At 40.1% G+C, this 16177-nt stretch overlaps 1 protein-coding gene across 8 annotated transcripts in view; it reads left to right on the top strand.

The window, feature by feature from the left end:
- The window catches only part of CTNND1 (catenin delta 1), a 44037-nt gene extending 28697 nt beyond the window's left edge, over positions 1-15340 (top strand). For 5 of the 8 annotated variants that reach the window (XM_045514781.2, XM_045514784.2, XM_010952380.3 and 2 more), the window contains 15 exons: positions 425-888; positions 1961-2144; positions 3058-3175; positions 3650-3803; positions 4245-4262; positions 4734-4802; positions 5566-5693; positions 5793-5943; positions 6678-6870; positions 7226-7340; positions 7897-7984; positions 10719-10781; positions 11556-11659; positions 12071-12157; positions 12431-15340. In XM_045514781.2, the coding sequence (XP_045370737.2) occupies positions 425-888; positions 1961-2144; positions 3058-3175; positions 3650-3803; positions 4245-4262; positions 4734-4802; positions 5566-5693; positions 5793-5943; positions 6678-6870; positions 7226-7340; positions 7897-7984; positions 10719-10781; positions 11556-11659; positions 12071-12157; positions 12431-12442 (1948 nt within the window). In that variant the 3' untranslated portion in view covers positions 12443-15340. The remainder of the gene's footprint in view (positions 1-424; positions 889-1960; positions 2145-3057; positions 3176-3649; positions 3804-4244; positions 4263-4733; positions 4803-5565; positions 5694-5792; positions 5944-6677; positions 6871-7225; positions 7341-7896; positions 7985-10718; positions 10782-11555; positions 11660-12070; positions 12158-12430) is intronic. The other 3 variants (XM_045514780.2, XM_010952375.3, XM_045514782.2) reach the window with 3 other exon arrangements.
- Positions 15341-16177: the final 837 nt, after the last annotated feature.

The raw sequence follows: 16177 nt of genomic DNA, 5'->3' as shown, positions 1-16177 counted from the left end.
CAGACTTTGCTGATTTCTGTGGTGTTGAGTCAGTTGCTTTCATTAACTCTGCTGTCTGAAGGTTATTTCCATCTCTATCTATCTGGAGAAGTTAATAGCTGTAAGGCATCATTCAAATGCTAAGCAGTCAGGATTTGGTTTTTTTTTGTGATTAACTATCTAAATAGCTTGTTACCCCTCCAAGCTAGTAAACTTCACAGAAAAAAATGGTTTTAATCTAATTGCAGATGCCTTTAAAATTACAACCTTATATCATTAAGAAAAATTGATCAGTATATCCTTTATGCAAAGGAGAAATAAGATCTAGTGTACTAGAGCTGGGATTACTCCTTCCTTGAAGATGAGGGGCAGTGGGAGCTCTCCAGGAAACCAGACTTTGACAACTTAATGTATTCCTTTTTTTCTTGGTTCTTCCACATTGCAGGAGCTATGAAGACATGATTGGTGAGGAGGTGCCATCAGACCAGTACTATTGGGCTCCTTTGGCCCAGCATGAACGGGGAAGTTTAGCAAGCTTGGATAGCTTGCGCAAGGGAGGACCTCCACCCCCTAATTGGAGACAGCCAGAGCTGCCGGAGGTTATAGCCATGCTAGGATTCCGCTTGGATGCTGTCAAGTCCAATGCAGCTGCATACCTGCAACACTTGTGCTACCGCAATGACAAGGTGAAGACTGATGTCCGGAAGCTCAAGGGCATCCCAATACTGGTGGGACTATTAGACCACCCCAAAAAGGAAGTGCACCTTGGAGCCTGTGGAGCTCTCAAGAATATCTCTTTTGGGCGTGACCAGGATAACAAGATTGCTATAAAAAACTGTGATGGTGTTCCTGCCCTTGTGCGATTACTCCGAAAGGCTCGAGATATGGACCTCACTGAAGTTATTACTGGTGAGTTCTGGGCCCAAGGGAAACTGCCAGGTTAGGGTCAGTGTTATCCCTAGAGATACTGAGAGCTAGAAGGATTGCTAGTCCTTTGACTTTTGATTAAAGGCTGTAAACTGGTGGCTTTTGGGTCAAGTCCATCTCACAGATTTGGATCATGAAAGATTTTCAAAAATTTAAAGCATTATTTGCTAATGTTTTAAATGCTGATTTCACCTAAAATTCCAGATTTTTGCCTTCTGTTTAAAATGTGCAAGAACAGGTTACAATGGATCTGTTTTACTACCTGGCTGTAGTTGGTCTGAGTTGATTGGGGCATGTGCTTTGCAGTTTGCAATAATCTCCAATTTGTTGTCTCTGACTAACTACTGCCATATAGGAAATTGTCTCCCAAACATTGAAGCTGAGTGTCAGTTGCTGCTTATTCACATTCTTGTAATTTCTTTTAAACATCTGCTTGTCCTCACTCACCTGCTTAGAACATGCTGACATTTTAGCTTGTGGTCCTTGCTTTAGAAGTGTTTTTCAGATTGTGGGTTGTGATCCATCAGTGTGTATTGAACACAACTTTGTGGAACACAAGAGAAAGAAAGAAAAAGAAGTAGTGTAGACCATTAGTTCTCAAGTAGGGGTGATGTTTCCCGCAGAGGACCTTCAGAGGTCTGAAGATATTTTTGGTTGTCATAACTCAGGGAGGTGGGGAGGGAGTGCTGTTGGCATCTAACGAGTAAAGGCTAGAGATATGCTAAACATCTAACAATGGAAAGGACAGCTCGCCCAAAATGTCAGTGGTGCTGAGATTGAGAAACTCTTGTGTAGGTAAGCCCAGAGAGTATTGCTTACCTAGAGTATACTCTTGTTTTATGAAACCTTATTTTTATGATTATATATGTTTGTATTGAGCCATAATATAAAATATATTTCTTACTGTGAGTCACAAACAAAAGCCTGAATGTCTTTACAGGTATTTGATCATTGGGGAAGACTGAGAAATGATGGAATAGGAGATTTTCTTTCGCATTCTTCATATGTATTGTCTTGGGTTCTGGAGAGCTATCTGATGAGTTGTCTCTTCCAGGAACCTTGTGGAATCTCTCATCCCATGACTCAATCAAAATGGAGATTGTGGACCATGCACTGCATGCCTTGACAGATGAAGTGATCATTCCACATTCTGGTTGGGAGCGGGAACCTAATGAGGATTGTAAGCCACGCCATATTGAGTGGGAATCTGTACTCACCAACACAGCTGGCTGCCTCAGGTAACAGAAGGACTTTGAGAGTATGAAGATGGAATTAAAAAAATTTTTTTTAATTGAAATGTAGTTACAATGTTAGTTTCAGGTGAAGATGGAATTTTTGAGGACTAACTTAAATTTCTTTTAAAAAAAAGTTTAAATTTCTTAGCCTGTCATTCAGCCTCCATTCCTGTCTGTATCACATATCATGACTCCAACCTGTCTTATTACCTTTGTCACTGCTCCCTTGCATGCTATGTATGTCTGCGATGTCGGTTTACTTCCTGTTCCCCACACGTCTTAACTCACTTGTGTGCTGCTTTGACTTTGTTCGTATGATTTGGTAAACAGTTGTTCAGTACCTACCACGTATAAGGCAGTTGTTTAGTCCTGGGCTTGCATGTGTCTGTGTCCTGCCTTCAATTATTTGTATTTCAAGTCAAGCTACAATAAATGCAACAAAGGGAGTATAGAATACTAGAAGGATAGAATGAGGAAGAGCTCTTCTGTCCGCAGTACCTTTCTTGCTTATTTATCTTCTGAGGCTAAACTCAAGTGCTTTTATTTCATGAAAGTTTTCCTGATTTCTTTTTCTTATCTCCTATAAATGTGCAGTGTATTCTTTCTCTCTTTGGAATATACCCCTGTGTACTGTGCCCCATTCTTCATTTGTACTTCCATACAAGAAGTATTTTTTTCTACCTTAAATTATTGTTTTTATTTATACACCCTCCTGCCCCCAGACTGGTTATAAATGTCCTGAAAGTAGGAATTGTTTTACTCAACTTTATCTCAGCTCCAGTACCTCCCTTATAACAAGTACTCATTATTTGTCATAGTGAAGATAAAAAGTATTAAGGAGGCTTTTAGATGTTAAGGATATTAAGAGAGGACTTCTGGATTTTAGTCATCTTGAAGCCTCTCCTTTTCCTCTCAGGAATGTCAGCTCAGAGAGGAGTGAAGCTCGCCGGAAACTTCGGGAATGTGATGGTTTGGTGGATGCTCTCATTTTCATTGTTCAGGCTGTGATTGGACAGAAAGATTCAGACAGCAAGGTAAGTTAATGGGTGAGTGAATTCCATTCACAGTAACCATGAAGTACCCATAGTGCAGACCTATCATCTCAGGCTTTCAAATAACATTATATACCTGTACCCCCACCTACTCCTTAAAGTGGGTGTTTACCTTAAAAGAAAACTGTTTCCTTTAGAATTTCCTTCACCTGTGTAATATATTTTAAAGCTGTTTAGCCATACTTCCAAGATAGTAAGTTTTTTTTTAGTTAGGAAAAAGAGTGACCCGAAGTTTTGTGTTATACGTCAAATGTTAGAAGAAACCCTCTATTAGCCTGAAGCTACAAGAATTTTTAGACACTTGGGGTACTTAAGAGGCATTGTGAGAGATGATGGATTAGGTTATGCTTTTGAGGATCAGTGTTTTAAAACTTGAATTATGGAAACCTGTACTTACTGGGGAATCACTATAGTCATTCTCTTCTCTTACTGAGACTTTTATCTTGTGATCCCAAGCTTGTGGAGAACTGTGTTTGCCTCCTTCGGAACTTGTCATATCAAGTTCACCGGGAAATCCCACAGGCAGAACGTTACCAAGAGGCACCTCCCAGTGTTGCCAATAATACTGGGCCACATGCTGCCAGTTGCTTTGGGGCCAAGAAGGGCAAAGGTGAGTCTTGGTTCCTTGTTCTTTACTCCTTAACGTAGGATGAGGAGAGGAAGGAACATTTAGCTTTGGGTACAAAATACTTGGTGAGCAGTGCAGAAATCTGCCTAGTCAAGGATGTCTTTTTGCTCTGCTGCTGCTTCCCCTGTGTCTTGTGCTTCATTCACGGTGGTGGTGATGGTGATGATGATGATGGTGGTGGTGGTGGTGGTGGTGATGGTGGTGGTGGTGGTATTGGTATTGGTACCAGTGATTGGACAGTGAAGGCTGAGAACTCAACTAATCTGGAGCCTTCTCCCCCATTCCTCCTTTGTGTTTCCTGTGTTTTTCTTTTCCTCTCTGCTTTCCTGCTTATTTGCTCATGATCCTGTTGACATCTTTCTCTCGCATTTTTCTTTCTTCATTTCTCTTCTCTGCTTTCCACCTTGGGTGATGCACTGGAAGATGAGTGGTTCTCCAGAGGTGAGTGGAATCTTTTAAGGCGCTTATTTACTTCTAATTTGCATGTTTCGGTTTTAGCTTCCATGGTATTTCCTTGCCTAACCCTTCCCTGTGGATGCATGTAGGAAAATTCAGTTGAGGAAGACCATTGAAACAAGTTTAGCTCTTCTGAGCTAATGGCTCATGGCATGCTATTTCTGGGCAGCAGCCCTAGTTATCAAAACTCAAGATAATAGCAGTGATAGTGGTTATACTCACCTTACCCATCTGCTGCCTGTTTTCTGTTCTTGTTTCTGCATAGCCTCCTGCTGAGACAAGCTGGGGACCTTGGTTTTGGTTTTTTTTTTTTTTTTTTCCCTATGTTTTGTGTTTTTGTCCTTCTTAATGCGTTTCTGATCCAAAGATTTTGACTGAAGAATAAAAGAAATATACCAGGTGGACTCTTTCCTTTCTTAAACTTTTTACTCCTTTCCCCTTTTTTAATTTCCAAAGGGAAAAAACCCACAGAGGATCCAGCAAATGATACAGTGGATTTCCCTAAAAGAACTAGTCCTGCTCGAGGTAAGTTATCTTTTTCTTCTTAGACTCCATGGGTCTCATAAACATAGTCCACAGACTAAGTACTTGGCAGCCTGACAGGGTATACAGTATGTTCACTGTTTTGTCTTTTCTGACTTATGGATTTGATGTGATGATGAAAGTATTTGGAAACTATAATTTTATAGCAGTAACTTATAAAGGACTGCTTGTTTTGGCAGCTATTCAGATTACTTGAGGATACGGTAAGGTCTTGATGGTAATCTAGACCAGGAGCTTAGGGTAGTCCCTAAGTAGCCACTATTTCATGGGACTTAAACTTTACTTGTTATAAGAAGTCTCCTTATCACAGTCTGGATCTTTATATTCATCAATATGGTAAGACCAAAGTTCACAGCTCTCCATGGATATAAATAGTTAGCTGTTACTAAATCTTTGAGAGGCCCTTTTACTTAATCATGGTTAAGGTGGGCAGAATGACTCAGTTAAGTTAGAAGTAATTCATTTGAGATGAAGAATCTTTAACTCTTGAGTGCCTTCATTGAGTAAATGAATCCCTTGGGAAACAAGCAAGGCTAAAGCAAACTGGGAGAGAAGAGTCAAGGAGGAAGAAGAGAGAGGAGTTGGATAAATTATACTCAAGTCAAGCCTTGTAATTTTGCTTTTGGGTGGGTGGAGGGCTTAGGGAATCTAATGGTGTAGGAGCATAGACCCGTCACTCCAGCCAGCCGGAGCCTGTCATTGTTACTGAGAAGCATCCTCTGCTTTCTTGCCCTTTCTTGTGCAGGCTATGAACTTCTATTTCAGCCAGAGGTGGTGCGGATATACATCTCACTCCTCAAGGAGAGCAAGAATCCTGCCATCCTAGAAGCCTCAGCCGGGGCCATCCAGAACTTGTGTGCTGGGCGCTGGACGGTGAGTACCTTTACCAGGAGGTGAGATGACTTACTAACAAACTAACTAGTTTGGTACCATCTGTAATCTGTTTTACTTCTTTCCATGTGCTACTTGTAGTATGGTCGATACATCCGCTCTGCTCTGCGTCAAGAGAAGGCTCTTTCTGCCATTGCTGACCTCCTGACCAATGACCAGGAGCGGGTTGTGAAAGCTGCATCTGGAGCACTGAGAAATCTGGCTGTGGATGCTCGCAACAAAGAGTTAATTGGTAAGGAGTTGGATGTTAACTGTTACCTCAGCGTCTGGTACAGTACCTTTAATCCAGCAGGTACTAAATTTATTTATTGAAATGACTGAGAGGAAGGATCCTAGGCCCTCCCACAGTTTGTGAATCTAAGAGTTGGAGAGGGTTATAGTTTAATGGTTCTTTAAAAGACAGGAAGTGATGCATTAAAAAAAATAGAATAATAATAGCTATTATTTATTTAGCATGTACTTTGTTAGTAGGGATTATTAAGCATTTCTGTATGTTCTCATTTAATTGTCACCACTTTACAAAGATCCTTTTTTTTTTTAATGGAATAAGGAAACTGAGGGTCAAGGAAGTTATGTAGTTTGGCCAGAGTTAATATAGTTCGTAAGTGTGGTAGAGCCCAGTTTTTGGGTTTTTTTTTTTTTTCCTTCAAATTCACAATGACTCTTCTATTGAACTATGATAATATTCAATATGCTGTTTTCATTAGAATATCTGAATGGACTGTGTACCATGTTTCATTGTGACTGAAGGAGAAAACAAATAAAAGAATAGGAAGGATAATCCATTCATGGCTGTGCAGGTCCTTTGTTCTTTTGAAATGATAATCCTATAGGAGAATGAAGTTGATTTGTATGAACAGTACCTATACTTGATAGGATCAGTGCAATTCAGTATAGGGTTAGTCTCCTCAGAACCTGACTCAGCTTGTTCTCTCTGCACTTACTCCTCCTGTCTTGCTGCTGTAGGTAAACATGCTATTCCTAACTTGGTAAAGAATCTGCCAGGAGGGCAGCAGAGCTCTTCCCAGAATTTCTCTGAGGACACTGTGGTCTCTATTTTGAACACCATCAATGAAGTTATTGCTGAGAACCTGGAGGCTGCCAAAAAGCTTCGAGAGACACAGGGTATTGAGAAGCTGGTTTTGATCAACAAATCAGGGTGAGCTTAACACTTTAAATTATAGCTGGAAAAATTTGAATATGAAGGGGGAGTTGCTAGGAAAGGAGCTTTTCCCTTTTGCTCTTTAATTTTTTTTCCCCTTGTTAACATATAAAATGTGAAGAAGTATGGCTCTTTTTTCTGTCTTAATGTTGATCCAAACATTGATAAGACTTCCATCAAACATTTTTTTTTGTGTCACTCTTTGAGTTAAAATACCAGACTTTGTGAGTGAGTATTTGCTCTTGCCCATTTTGGAATTTATATTCTTATGTTACATTGTATTAGAGAGTACAAGTTCTCAGCTTCTTCCCTGGTCTTACATCCAAATTCCATATGTTACTTTCCTTAAAAGGAACCGCTCAGAAAAAGAAGTTCGAGCAGCAGCACTTGTATTGCAGACAATCTGGGGATATAAGGAACTACGGAAGCCACTGGAAAAAGAAGGATGGAAAAAATCAGACTTTCAGGTAGAATAAATAACTCTTTGGACTGAGACTTTGATCTTTGTTTTTCCCCTTGGTTTCCAGTAATGCTTTTTGTGTTTGGTTTCTTCTGTCTCCCTATCACACTGAGTCTACTTTTGACACAAGTCTCTGTTATTGAGGAAATCATTTGGTTTACTCTTCCCAAAAAAGAACGTGCCTATAGTGCATTTGCTGCTCAGATAGCTCTGGTCTTCCTGTCTGTCTTAGCGTAGTGTGAACACTGGTGCAGTGAAGTATGGTGGCCTTTTTGACTTTTCTCCAAATCTGCCATAGCCCTTTGAAGGAGTTTATCATTTTCTGAGACTTTATCTCCTTCTGATAGTGTTTGGTACCTTTGTAATCTGTTCAGGAACATAAATAGAAGCCATTATATCCTAGTTTGTTTTATTATATAGGTATTTACGTAACCCTTATGAGTTACCTTTTGGTAAGAGTTGTATTTGGAAATAGGGACCTAAAAAGTCCCTGCCTATTAAGGAATAAGATGTTTGTGAATTCAGTACCCTGTGACATTATTGCATTTTATATTTGCCTCCAGGTGAATCTAAACAGTGCTTCTCGAAGCCAGAGTAGTCATTCCTACGATGATAGCACTCTCCCTCTCATTGACCGGAACCAGAAGTCAGGTACGGTGTCCAGGGGGCGTACCTCTCTGCTTTTATTCCACCTCTGCTCTTCTTTAGTGGTTTACTATCTATAGGATGTATATTTATTTCTGAAGGAGCTAGTTGTTTGGTAGAGGAGAGTAATACTTCACTTCAGGATTATAACATAGAAGCTGGTAGGCCTGAGCATTAGAAAATAAACAGGCAGCCTGGCTGTGGTCCCCTATCTCTGCTTGTGGACTTAAAATGAGTGGAAAGTGAACCCTACTCACCTTGTTTTCTGTATTGAAGATATAATTGGCATATAACATTGTATAAATTTAAGATGTACAACATAATGATTTGATACATGTATACAGACAGTCCCTTATCATGGTTTGGTTTGGCTTATGATTTTTCAACTTTATAAGATGGTGTAAAAGTGATATGCATTACATAGAAGTCGTACATCGTATTTTGAGTTTTGATCTTTCCCTGGGCTAGAGAAATGCAGTGGGATACTCTCTTATGCTGGGTAGCAGCAGAGAGCCACAGCTCCCAGTCAGCCACACCATCACGAGGGTAAATAACTGGTACACTTAAAACTGTTCTGTACCCAGACAGCCATCCTGTTTTCTTTTAGTCTAGTATTCAATAAATCACATGAGATATTTTTATTATAAAGTAGTTTTGTGTTAGGTGATTTTGCTGAGCTGTAGGCTGATTGTAATTATTCTGAGTATGTATAAGGTAGGCTGGGCTAAGCTATGATGTTCGGTAGGTTAGGTGTACTAAATGCATTTTTGACTTACATTTTCAACTTAAGATAGGATTATTGGGAAATAACCCAATTGTAAGTCCAGGGAAGATCTACATATTTTTCCCTTTTAAATTTCCATATAATACTAAGTAATAAGTGTTTACTGTGGAAAAATTAGAAAATGCAGACAAACCAGAAAAATGGCAAGAAGAAGATCACTTATTTCTGTTACCCAGAGATAGCCACTGCTATTTTGTAATATCTTTTAAACATCACTATGTGAGCAAGCACACCCAAAAGATGTCATATATTTTGTTTTGTAAAATATTTTCTTTTTCACATAAATGTATATTATAGCCCTTATCTTAATGCCACTTGGGTTTTGCCTCATTCAGGGTTCTTTTTTTCTTTTCTTTTTAATAGAGGTATTGGGGATCGAATCCAGAACCTCATGCATGTTAACCATGCACTCTACCACTGAGCTATTTCCCTTTCCTCCTCATTCAGGGTACTTGAAATGTGGTCTGAGGATCACCAAGTCTCTTGATGTTTGTGTTGATGGTGCAGAAGCAGTGGTGGCACTTAACTGCTGGGGGACTGAGCTTAAACCGGGACAGTGACACCAAACTAGACTAGTCATTGTGGTCTTCGTTGCCATGTACTTGCAGTTTGTAAAGATCCAGTTTCACTTAAGAATGTACTCGATTGTGCTGTAAAAATTATTAGCTTTATTGTTTTCTGCCCTTGAGTACACATCTGTTTAACATCCTCTGTTGATGAAGTAGGTAGTACTCATAAAGCACCCTGCTGCATTCCCCAGAGCATGGTGGTTATCTTGAGGAAAAGCACTCATGTTATTGTTTGAGTTACTAGGTAGACTAGCCACTTAAAAAAAAAACAAAACTTTTTTTTTTAATGGAATACTATTCTTTACTTAAAATGACTAAAAAGACAAACTATGCTTATTCAGACTCGGGTATTTGACAGACATTTTCTCGAAATGATTGCAGTGAACTTGTCACTTTGAGGAAAAATAACTGACAGTACATGATGCCTCAATTGTCAAGTGAAAATTTTAATTTTGGAAAACTTATCTGCCACTGTGAGTCTGGTAACATCCCAATACTTAAAACACTTTTAAATGAAATCAGTGGTGATATTAATGAATGTGAGTTTTTAATATTATATCATGAAATGGGTTAACATTTAGAAGATCTGCATAACTCTGTGAACCAGTATGTTCCAAGTGAATTTCAAAATTATGTATGAGTAATTGATCAATTCAGAGTGCAAGACAGACCGGTGGGTTTTAATTTAACAGAGTATGAAGAGAGCATTAGTTTGGATTCAGATTCTACATCGCTGCTAACCTTAAAGAAGCTCTAATGTCGAGTATTAGTATACTATCAAAGAGTATCCACAGTTATCTGAAAAGACCATTAAAATTCTCCTCCAGTTTCCAACTTCTTACCTGTTATGAGGCTGGATTTTCTTTGTACCCTTCATCCAAAATAACATCACAACAGATTGAATACAGAGGCAGGTATAAGAATCTATCTCATCTTAAGCCAAACTTTAAAGAGGTGCAGAAATGAAAAACAATGCTTTTTTAAAAATTAAAAGTATTATTTATGTTAACATGGAATGTTTATTATTTTTTAATGAAATAAATCAACATTAAAAATGTTTAGAACAATAGATATTAATATTGGTAACCTACACCAATGAATACTCTTTGGACCTACATAATTTCCAAGACTATAAAGGGGCCTTGAGACCAAATAATTTGAAACCTTCTGGCTTAGTGAATGATTTCTTGTGTTAGAAGTCTGTAGGAAAGGGATCTTTTTAAGTCCCATGAAGGCTTTGTCTAGAGCCTTGCACTTGGTGTGTGCTCAGTAAAAATTTGATGGGTGGGAGGGGGAAGGGAGGTCAGACTAGGAAACAATTTTTTTATGATGAGTATAGATTTGAAGAGTTGGTTTTTGACTTGGATAACTTTCTAACTTCCTACAGATAAGAAACCTGAGCGGGAAGAAATTCAGATGAGCAATATGGGATCAAACACAAAATCATTAGGTAGGTGATTAATTCCTGCCTGAGGATATGGAGTAATGGTTCATTGGGAGGAGGAGAACTGTCTGGCTCTGCAGTTCTTTCCAGTTCCTGAAAGAGCACTGGCTGGAGTTTTCCATTTGGAAGGATGTGACAAAACTGAGTAAAACCTGATCCATCTACTTTCCCCACATTCCCACATGCTTATAGGTTTAAAAGAAATCTTCATATGCCTCCCCCCCATTAGTACAGAATCAAATTTGTGTCCTTAAACTGTTACAGCCTTTCGCAGTCTGACCCCAGTCTTCCTCTGTCCTCTCTTCTTGTGCTCTGTTTCAGCCCACCTAGTCTACTTGGTGTTCTGTCTCTCCACTCTATACTTCTAAAATTTTGCTTATTTAATACCTCCTATTGGAATGTCCTTCCTAATTGCTTTCTAAATTGTCTTCATCCTTAAAGGCTTGGCTGAAGTCCTGCCTCCTTTGTTAGGTCCTTCCTAACAGTTGCAGCATACCTCACTCTCTTCTAATTTCAGTCCCCTTCATAGACAGATCTTTTCAGTTAAGTTTTATTATCGTATGTCACACCCTGCATATTTCATATATATTGCCTTCCCAAATAGATTTAAGTTTTTTTAAGTCAAGGACAATGAGACCTTAATACCTTTCTGGAACATCTGACTAAAGCTTAGTGCCCAGTAGAGGTGCCAATTCACACTTACCTGCTTAAAATATATTGTATAGTGGAAGGGACTGTCATGTTTCTGTGTACTTTTTCTTTCTTTTTTTTTTTAACTAGATAACAACTATTCCACACTGAATGAGAGAGGGGACCACAATAGAACACTGGATCGATCTGGAGATCTAGGCGATATGGAGCCATTGAAGGGAACACCCCTGATGGTAAATCCTCTTTATATACTGTTGTCCTTCTAAGGGTAGTTCTGTTTTGAAGCCTGAGTGTTTTGTGAAATAGGGAAAAGGTACCTAGTGAAAGACAGCATCCTTTCCTTGTAGGGATTTTTCAGAGAAAAAGTAGGAGTTTTGATTCATGTTGGGATTTCTTGGGCCATTCTGCCATGGTTGACATGGGGGAAGGAAGGCTGTAGATGTGTTACTTGTGACTAACGCCAGCTGATCTATTCTCACATTACTCTTTTTCTGTTCCTGCCTTTCTCGAATGTCTTGCCCTTCACTTACTATTACCTTGTTTTGTTTGGGTTTATACATGTGGGGATTTTCCCTAGGTCTGGCACACATTCATGAAGTTCCTGTTTTCTTACTCTCATACTAACAAATTGCATGTATTCACAGCAGGACGAGGGGCAGGAATCTCTGGAGGAAGAGTTGGATGAGTTGGTTTTGGATGATGAGGGGGACCAAGTGTCTTACCCCTCCATGGTATGTCCTCCAGCCAACCCCAAGTTCATCCTTGAGGAAGGAGGTCCCTGTGTGCCAGCAGTTTACCAATCATACTAATCTGATCAGTCTCCGCCACGTGGGGCTTGAGGGTCCTGCTTCTGTGATTATTACCTCTTAAGAGGCTGGGATATGCTGCTGGTGATCTGACTCTCCATTATGTGCTACTTTCTTCCCTCCAGATTTGCTTAACTACCTTTTGGTTCTCCTTATTCCCCAACCCTATTAACATCTCTTTCTCTTTTTTCCCCACAGCAGAAGATTTAGCGCCACTCTCTCCGCTACATCTGGGCTTATAATATATGTATTTTTATTTTTTGGTGGTGAAATGGACTGTTGATTTTTCCCTTTCTTTGCTGGACTGTTGTGCCAACTGCCAGGCTGCCTCCTGCCCTTACAGCCCTAAGTGGCTGCCTTCTTCCCATCAATTCCTAACTTCTTCCAGTGAAGCTTAATTGTCCCTCCTCCCCCTCCAGGACCCCTGCAGTTATTTCCTGGAAGCCTGACTCAGTTATAAGCATATCTTGAGAAACTGCTGCAGATTAGCTCTTTTTGCCAGCTCTCCCTGGAACTCCTGGCCTTGTGTGGAAGGAGGGAGAGAGTGGGACTCTTCACTGGAAGCCGTGGGAAGAATTGGAAGTTACATGCTGTATATGCAGTGTCCAGCAATGTGATAAACCGATGGTTCTTAATCAAGATTTTTTTTTTCCTGGTGGGAAAGGGGCTGCTTTTTTTTTTTTTTTTTTTTTTTTTTTTTTGAGAATGGAAAGTTTGAGCTCTTCCCTCATTCCTAATGACTATTTTTGAAGCAAAGAAGGACGGCAACATTGGCACGTACCACCTGGCAAGGGCCCTTGACTAAGTGAAAGTCACCTAGAGCTGAGATTAAGAAACCTTGCTCTCCTCATCTCCAGGGCAGGGAGCATCAAGGACCTACAGACTCCATGTCTTCTCCAAGCCTCATGCCAACCCTGGGCTGCTGCTGCTGCCCCTTACTGAGGCTGTCCTTAACCCTTCTCTCCTATCCTGTGATAATGTCTGCTGACTTTGCCTGACCATTTGCAAGAGGCTTTAGAAAGAGGAGAATATGTCAAGGAAGACTTTTTGGGTGAGAAGGAGCAGAAAGATGTCTTCCGGGGAGGAGAAGAACCCCTAGGAGGAGCTAGTAGGAATGTACATGAATCGTTTAGTCTGAAACTGGCAGGAAGTTTCAAAGCTGGCTTCCCCCTGCCCTTATTTCTCCTTTTCTCACCCTTATAACCCCATCTTCCCCTGCCTCCTCCCTGGATTGGTTACCGACTGACTAAAGGACTTGATGTACATAGTCCTGCCCCCTTTACCCTTAAAAGGTGGGGATCACCCCTGGCTTTGCCTCTTCTTTGTGCCTTTGGCCTGGGGTACATCTCCTCCCTCCCTTCCATGTGCCTTTCTTTGCCTCTGCAGTCTCATTTCTCATGATTTTGCAAATTATATTTTGTTGCTGTCTTACCCACTGTTGGCCCTGAACAGCAGAAAGAAGAGGAGAGGTGACCTAGAGAACCTCAATCTCTCCACTGGGAATTGGAATAGTCTCTGATTTCAGCCATAGCAAGCTTTTGCTCAACAGTATATGTTGGGATTTTGCAAAAATCCTGTTTTGATGAATCTCAAAATGAGGTTGGTGGGAGGAGTGAGTGGTGTGGCTCTTACTCCTTAGTTGCCCAGAATTGTCATCTCTGAAGGGGTTATAGGGAAGTCGTGTCCGTCCCCTGCCCTACCCCCTCCTTTTAGTTTTGTGTATTAGTGGGTTGGGCTAGAGGAATCAGCTGCTATGCGGTTGATTATTTTTTTTAACCCCTTCCCTTATTTGCCTTTTACTCCTCCCCTTAATCTAAAAGCTCTGTTCAGTGCAACTGGAAATCTTTATCCTCCTCTCTCCCCTTTCCTTTATGTATTGAGGCTATGGGGTAGGAGACAAGTGCACAACCCACTACCCTCCTCCCCCTTCCCCTAAGCATTAAAATTCCTTATTCACTCCTTTCCCCCCTTCACATTTGTTCCCTCTCCTTTTCTGGCAAAAAAGGAGCCTTTTCCTCTCTGTGACCCTAAGAGCATACTGCACAGGGGAAGTCACCCCCATCTGGACCTGGCTCCACTCATGGTTTCTCTTGTCTTCTTCTGCTCTTTTCCTGGTGCTCTTTTTCTCGGTGGGGTGTGGGTATTAGAACAGCCATGGGCTTTTGGGGACCTTTAACTGTCTTTTTTTTTTCATTTATAAAAACACTAAACATTCATTTCCAGAGAACCAAAAATCCCACCTTCCCACCGAACACTACTAAGGGGCATGTCTTCTGCTCCATATCTTTTCTGTTTTTCTTTCTCTCTTGTTAATGCTTTTAAAAACAAATGAGTTTTTTTTATATAAATAAAGTTTTTAAAGTGTGTATGTGGGGGGTCTGTGTCATTTCTTCACTTCAAGCTGTATTTCTTCCTCCTTTTCATCTTGGTTACTTCCTTATGTATCAGTGTCTTTTTTTCTCTCCAGAGCAACCAGAAGGGGGTTGTACCAGGATGGATTTATTTTGAGCTCAATCCCAACTCTTAACAAGGAACATCTTTAAAAATATATTTAAAAATCCCCCTGAAGATTCTTAAAAATTAAATGTGGCTAAGTAGAGTACAATAATCTTATTGCTAACTTAGAGATAGGAAATTGAAGTATAAAGAATTAATAACTTCCTTAGTCACTGGGATTTTTTTTGCAACATTTGACAAAACTAACATTGAATAAAGCTCATTGCAGTACATGACCCTCTTGAACATTTATGGGAGGAAGATTAGAAGCTACCAGCTCCAACCGTCATCCTAACAAATAGGAAAATGTAGAATTAAAAGGCTCCCTGGCCATAATGTTTCTTCTCAGGCTATCTGCAGTCCTTTAGTGAGAAGACAAGGGGCAGGCCTATAGCTTCCTTTGTGTCCTACCAAGTAGTAATGTGGGTGGGTGGCAAATATTTGTTGGATTACCAGGGGTGTCTTTATTGCAGATGTCAAGGATTAAGACCTATGGAAAGATGCTTATTTCTTTGGGATTCATATTTCCTGTTACATACTAAGACTCGAGAATTTATGTAAAATGCTTTCTGTATGCCCAATCTTTAGATTAAAAATATATAGCTGCTTCTGGTGATGCTCATGTCTCAATTTTGTTGAACTAGGTCTTGGGTATTAAAACTTTCTTGGGTAGTGAGATCAGGAGATCTAAGTAGTATTGCTGATACCCTTTAAAGCTTGATTCATGTCTGACAGTTTTAGATGAAGCACAGAACCAAAAAGCTATTAGAGTTTGCTTTCCAAAGAAGTTTGGTAGCCCTAGTTGGAATGATTTTTTATTATCTGTGTAGAAAAACCTGGCTACTGGTGAATAGCCAGTATATTATTTATTATCCACTGGCATTGATCTATATACAAATCTTACTCTTCTCCCCTCTCCCTGGATCAGTCCATTTATTTTATCTCATTCAATAAATATTTACTCAGCATCTTCTATATGCCAGGCATTGTTGTGGATGTCAGGTTTAGATTAGAGAATGAAACAGATCCTTTCTCATATAGACTACAATCCATGAAAATTCTATGCAGCTGAGATTGGTATTTTTTCAAAACATTTCTCTGCCCTTAACTAAAGGTATTAAGAATGATCTGTGAAGTCCCTGTGTCTCTTGTTTCTTGATACTTAGTAATGCTTTTGAAGTCTATCTCTTACACCAGCTTTAGGAATCCTGTGGGTTTTGCCCACTTATTCCTGGATCCTTTAGAGACTGAGCCCCACCCCCCCCCCCCCGCCCGCCCACCTCCCTCCCCTCCTTAGGTTGTAGGTTATGTTCATCCACTCTTCTGCCTCAGTGAGGCTTTTTTGTGAACATGTTTGGAATGGCTGTAATGAGTCTTGCTGTGACATTCTGACAAAGTTCTAACCTCACTTGGCCACTTGTTCTTTCTTGCTGAACTAATGCAATTTGT

Source organism: Camelus bactrianus, chromosome 10 (genome assembly GCF_048773025.1).
Source record: "Camelus bactrianus isolate YW-2024 breed Bactrian camel chromosome 10, ASM4877302v1, whole genome shotgun sequence".
Taxonomy (NCBI): Eukaryota; Metazoa; Chordata; class Mammalia; order Artiodactyla; family Camelidae; genus Camelus; species Camelus bactrianus.
The sequence above is the reverse complement of the archived record's forward strand: the minus strand, read 5'-3'. Positions and strand labels throughout refer to the sequence as shown.